Raw genomic sequence first — 4,725 nt, 5'->3', positions numbered from 1 at the left:
TTTCAAATTAACCAGACAACTGAGTTGATCCCCTTCAGCCGAATGCCGAATGCCATAAAGTATTCCATCTGTGGAGGATTAGTAAACTTGCATCCTCGGACAGTGGACGCCGAATACTGTCGGGCTGCACTTGATGTAGTTGCCGAGTGGAGCTGTCGACAGCAGACTCGATCAACATTTCTGCTTTCAATCTATCTGACGTCGACGTCAGTTCATTCTATGCTCTCGATTATTGAATAGCACCGGCGGTCGGTTGATGACTCGTCCCCGTCCCCAAACGCAATCGTCAGCATCCCTAAGCGGTTGGAGGCACGAAGTATCACATGTGTGGCGAGGAAATGAGACTGTAACAGCAGCAGAATTTTTCGCCCTTTGATCAACTGTTGTCGCCAGCCACCGAGTTTCAACGCTATGAGACGAAAAGTGGTCCCAAAATGCTTGGCTTGCCGCATGTACCCCGGTACTCAGATGACATCACTGGCACATCTGCACTCCAGCACTCTTACAGAGGACGATTCACGTGTCCTTGCTCGGCGCTGATCTAGTGTCGAGAACAGCCCTCGCTTCAGCTAGATTTCTCACAATTCGTGATCCGAAAGCACATGATTCAGCCTAACGCTGCATCCGAGATGTTGCCCTTACTCTTTCGTTGTCTTTGACTCAGGGATTTGCTCAAGTCGGCCTTGTGGAGTCATATCGATGCTACGGATCGTGCAGATTGTGTGGAGTGGCCAGTGCGGTTGGCTGGGATTGGAGATGGTGGCAGAAACGACGTAGGAAACTGAGTGAAGGGTGGCGAGGTTTCGCAAAGGCTCAAAGGAATTCCTGGAATCGAAGTAATAGGTACTGATGCGTGCCTCCGTCGTCGTAAGCACTACTCCGGGAGATAGTCTTACTGGGTGGTGACTAGGCGTTCGACTGTTGGGGTGACAGTTGGACTCTTGATTGCCAATAGTCTCGCCGTCTGGGGAGTGTGATATATGTTCTCTCAAACTTCTTTGGGACCACCGCCCAGTTTACGAGGGCTAAAGAAAGCGTCCCAGTCTTCATGGCACTTGCCCAATCTTCAAGCGAGTGCTTGCATCCTATGCCACCCACTCTTGCCCTCTTGGGTCGTATTCTCCTGGTGTCTCATCCCTTTTGGTTCTATGTTTCCCAAGTGAACGTCTATACAATGATCGGATACGATCGGCTGACCGCTCGCAAATCAACTACTCTATGGGATTATTCTGGCTTCTACCGCTCGTCACTGGACCTGGCGCTTTATCAATAACGCGACATCGTATCTAACCGATACACTGTTGATCATTGACCGTCAATGTCTGGAACGGTGTAGCTGGAATTCCTCTTCCAGATACCACATGTGTAATGGGGGCGGTGCGGTGTTGGGAGATTCAGCTGTTCTAATGAGCACACAGGGTACGAGCCGGTCTATTCATAACCGTGTGTTCCGACCTGAACAAGATGTTGACGTCGGCCTTACTGTATGGATAGATATCAATTACGGTATCATGTACGTCCACCTGCAATGGATACGGGCCAACTTGTAACTCCACTTCTGCGACTACATGTTATGTACCTTGCGGCTATATACGGCGAATTTCATCTGACAATTCCTGAGAAACCAATAAGGGGTAGATTAATTAATTTTGGTTCCATGCCGAAGCATCTCAACACACCTTTTCTGGGCGAATAGGGATTCGGCCCCCTACTTTCCAAGAATAAGGACCAGTACAGTATGGTTTCTATACCTTCTCATTTCGGTGTCTCCTGGAGGTTTCCTTGACGGTGTCAACCTCCTTCACCTGGGCGCTCAACGTGTCGTAACCACTCAATTATGAACCAATCTTTCCCCGCCGCTCGAATATATTAAATCCAAAGGCCTGTATGGATTCCTCTTCGATGTTCGGGTGCTATCTCATTTAATTTTCTGATTCCACGTGCCCATACTCCTAGCACAAGCAGTCGAATAACATTCAGTGCGACCCTATTGAGCCGGAACTCTTCCGTTGAGTTGGAGTCCATCGGCTAAACCTCACACACTGAATTGCTTGTACCTTCCAGTCATCGCTTCGCCGTGAGTCATCTAAGGTGTGTGAATGGGCTAAATTGCTTTGGGACCCCTGAAAATATTTATTGGCCTGCAGCCTTGAGGAGGCTCCGTGAGAAGGCACAGCATGCGGCGCCGCGCGCCAGTCTAGAGTATAAAGCCCATCCTTGGTCTAACACCTGGTAGCCTGCCTGCACCTGCATTCCTATGGCGGCTGCTCTTATCACCTTTCTTCTCCTTGTCCACAGTGTTTATTCAGCGCCCGTCTACCCTCACAACACGACTAATTTCCTGCTGGATGTATCTGATGCTTGCAGCGATCTCCGGAATTGCCGAACGATGTGGTGCATCGTCTATAGCTGTCTCCTTACCGTGTTTGCATGCATTTGGACGGCAGTACACCCAAACGTACCAGGGCGCTATTATAGTTCCTGGTCGCTTAAATGGCCCCGCATCGAATTAATGGCACTTTCACTGGTTTCACCGGAGTTCATTTTGACGATCGCATGGAAGGAATTCTTGACATCCTGGAGAATATCAAAGAAATGCAAGAAGGTAGAAGGTGCGCCCGGAATTTATGGGAAAGTAGGAAAGGACGAAGCCCTGACTTGTACTTAACACAAGAGTGGACCCTTACACATTCGTACTTTGTCACCATGAATGGCTTCTACGACCTACCAAAAGGAAGAACGGTGGATCTGAACGACTTGCAGCAATACCCCGGCATAATTGAGAAGTTTGGGGATGTTAGAAAGGCCGCAATAACGAAGGAGAAAATTCTCGACCGAAGCAAAAGGGATCCGTTCGCCAAATTGATAATCGTCATTCAATTTTTATGGTTCATCACCCAATACACTGGACGATGGGCAGGCCGTTTGCACAGATCACAACTCGAGACAATGACACTGGCGTATGTGGCACTGAATGTCATTGTTTACGTGTTGTGGTGGCATAAACCCGTTAATGTTCAATTTCCAATCCATGTGACGGAGGAGTTCCCCCCAACTTCCGAGACGAATCAACAAGCACTTAAAGTGGAGACAGGCGCAGATCCAACAACTCCTGTCAAGGAGGTCGGGACCCCGGGACTTGCTTTCATATTTGCGGCCACTGGGATCATTTTCGGAGGAATACATTGCTTTGCCTGGTCATTTCCCTTTCCAACATATGTGGAGATGATTCTGTGGCGGATTTCAGCGATATACATTACAGCGGCTCCTGTCGTTTTAGCGTTGAGTGTATGGGTTGCTGGTCATGCTGCAGTTGATCATGTTAGCGACGTTGGTGCAGGTGTAGTACTACTCAGTGGACCTGTTTATGCCATTGCACGGGTTATCTTACTTGTACTTACCTTCACCTCTCTACGTTCACCTCCACCTGATCTATACCAAACCCCATCTTGGTCATTGCTCCTCCCACATTTTGGATAGCTGTATATACCGCCCTTCTCGTTAGAATTTTGTTTCATTACAGGACAGTCCAATGCTGATAAAGTACGCTTGAACACGACTTGCATGTGCAGTTACATTTTAGATAAAAATTCATGAGACCACAAATTACGCATCAAGGACGCCTTTCGCATTCCGTTTACTCTTTACCTCTCTCAACATCAGTCACCCTCACACTGACCCCACACTCCCCAGACTCATTGCGTGTAGGTAATGTATCCAATAGCAGTCCTACTTAGGCTTATTCGTTAAGGGTGCTACCGTTGGTGCAATTGATATGGAGATAAATGGGATGTAGGCAGGATCCCAGCCTCTACTAAGTAGAATGGGATGTGGGTGACATTGAAGTCAAGTCAACTTGGCCGGTAGAACCCCTAGTAGCAGTGCGTCAGACGGGCAGCATAGTAGTTCCCATAGTGCAACATCCCAGGTGACTGAATCGTGCGAGGTTCGGTGATGGACTCATCGTCCGGGGATTTAGTGCTTGGATCATAAATTGTGAGACTACGCTGAAATCGCGTCCTTGAATTGAACACTATATCGTGGCACCGAATGAGGACATGTGAACCCGTCATCAGTGTGCCGGAGAATAAATGTGCCATCTCAGTATTGGAGTACAATGTGGCGAGTCCCTAGATTGCCTTCCGCAATACCCGTATAGCGTCAGTTCAAACTCAATACAATCAGTAGTAGTAGCGTGGACCATAGTTGATTGGATTCCGCCACAGCGACAGTGCAGTCTTCTACGGTCACAGAGAAACATCAGCGTACATCCGCTGTAAGTGCCGAGCAGAGCTATTGGCAGCAAGCGCTCCGGGTAGTGGGAATGAACATGGAATTGACGTCTCTACTTGAAACTTGTCTGACGTCAATTCCTGTGAGGATCGGCCCTTCTGTGCTTCCAAATACCCGTTCGCGCCATCAGGAAGGGCTCTAGAGCTCGTGGAAGATTCCAAGGGGGAAGAGATGCGATTTAATCCAAGTTGCAAATTAACTCTGCCTGAACTAGCCTCGGGCGGTGATCGGCTGTGCATTCATCCGTAACACAGTGTGTTGTTATGGCTGGCCGGATATGGACGAAGCACTTGGCGGCTGTACTTGCGACATAGCGAGGGACAAAGAGATAGAACTCAAAAGATACTTCAGATCTAAGAGACAGTGGCCATTGGATCGATGAGTGTCATTAACTGTGAATACAAGGTACTTATACTACGATAAGGCCATACT

The 4,725-nt window shown here is 48.4% G+C and overlaps 1 protein-coding gene across 1 annotated transcript; it reads left to right on the top strand.

The window, feature by feature from the left end:
- Positions 1-2,257: 2,257 nt before the first annotated feature.
- On the top strand, positions 2,258-3,480 carry EI90DRAFT_2919981 (uncharacterized protein; the record flags this gene model as incomplete). The annotated part of the gene is made up of 2 exons (XM_039054719.1): positions 2,258-2,612; positions 2,675-3,480. The coding sequence occupies 2 exons, from the start codon at positions 2,258-2,260 to the stop codon at positions 3,478-3,480; spliced, it is 1,161 nt and encodes a 386-aa protein (XP_038916267.1).
- Positions 3,481-4,725: the final 1,245 nt, after the last annotated feature.

Source organism: Cantharellus anzutake, assembly GCF_015039405.1.
Source record: "Cantharellus anzutake strain C23 chromosome Unknown EI90scaffold_22, whole genome shotgun sequence".
Lineage (NCBI taxonomy): Eukaryota > Fungi > Basidiomycota > Agaricomycetes > Cantharellales > Hydnaceae > Cantharellus > Cantharellus anzutake.
The sequence above is the reverse complement of the archived record's forward strand: the minus strand, read 5'-3'. Positions and strand labels throughout refer to the sequence as shown.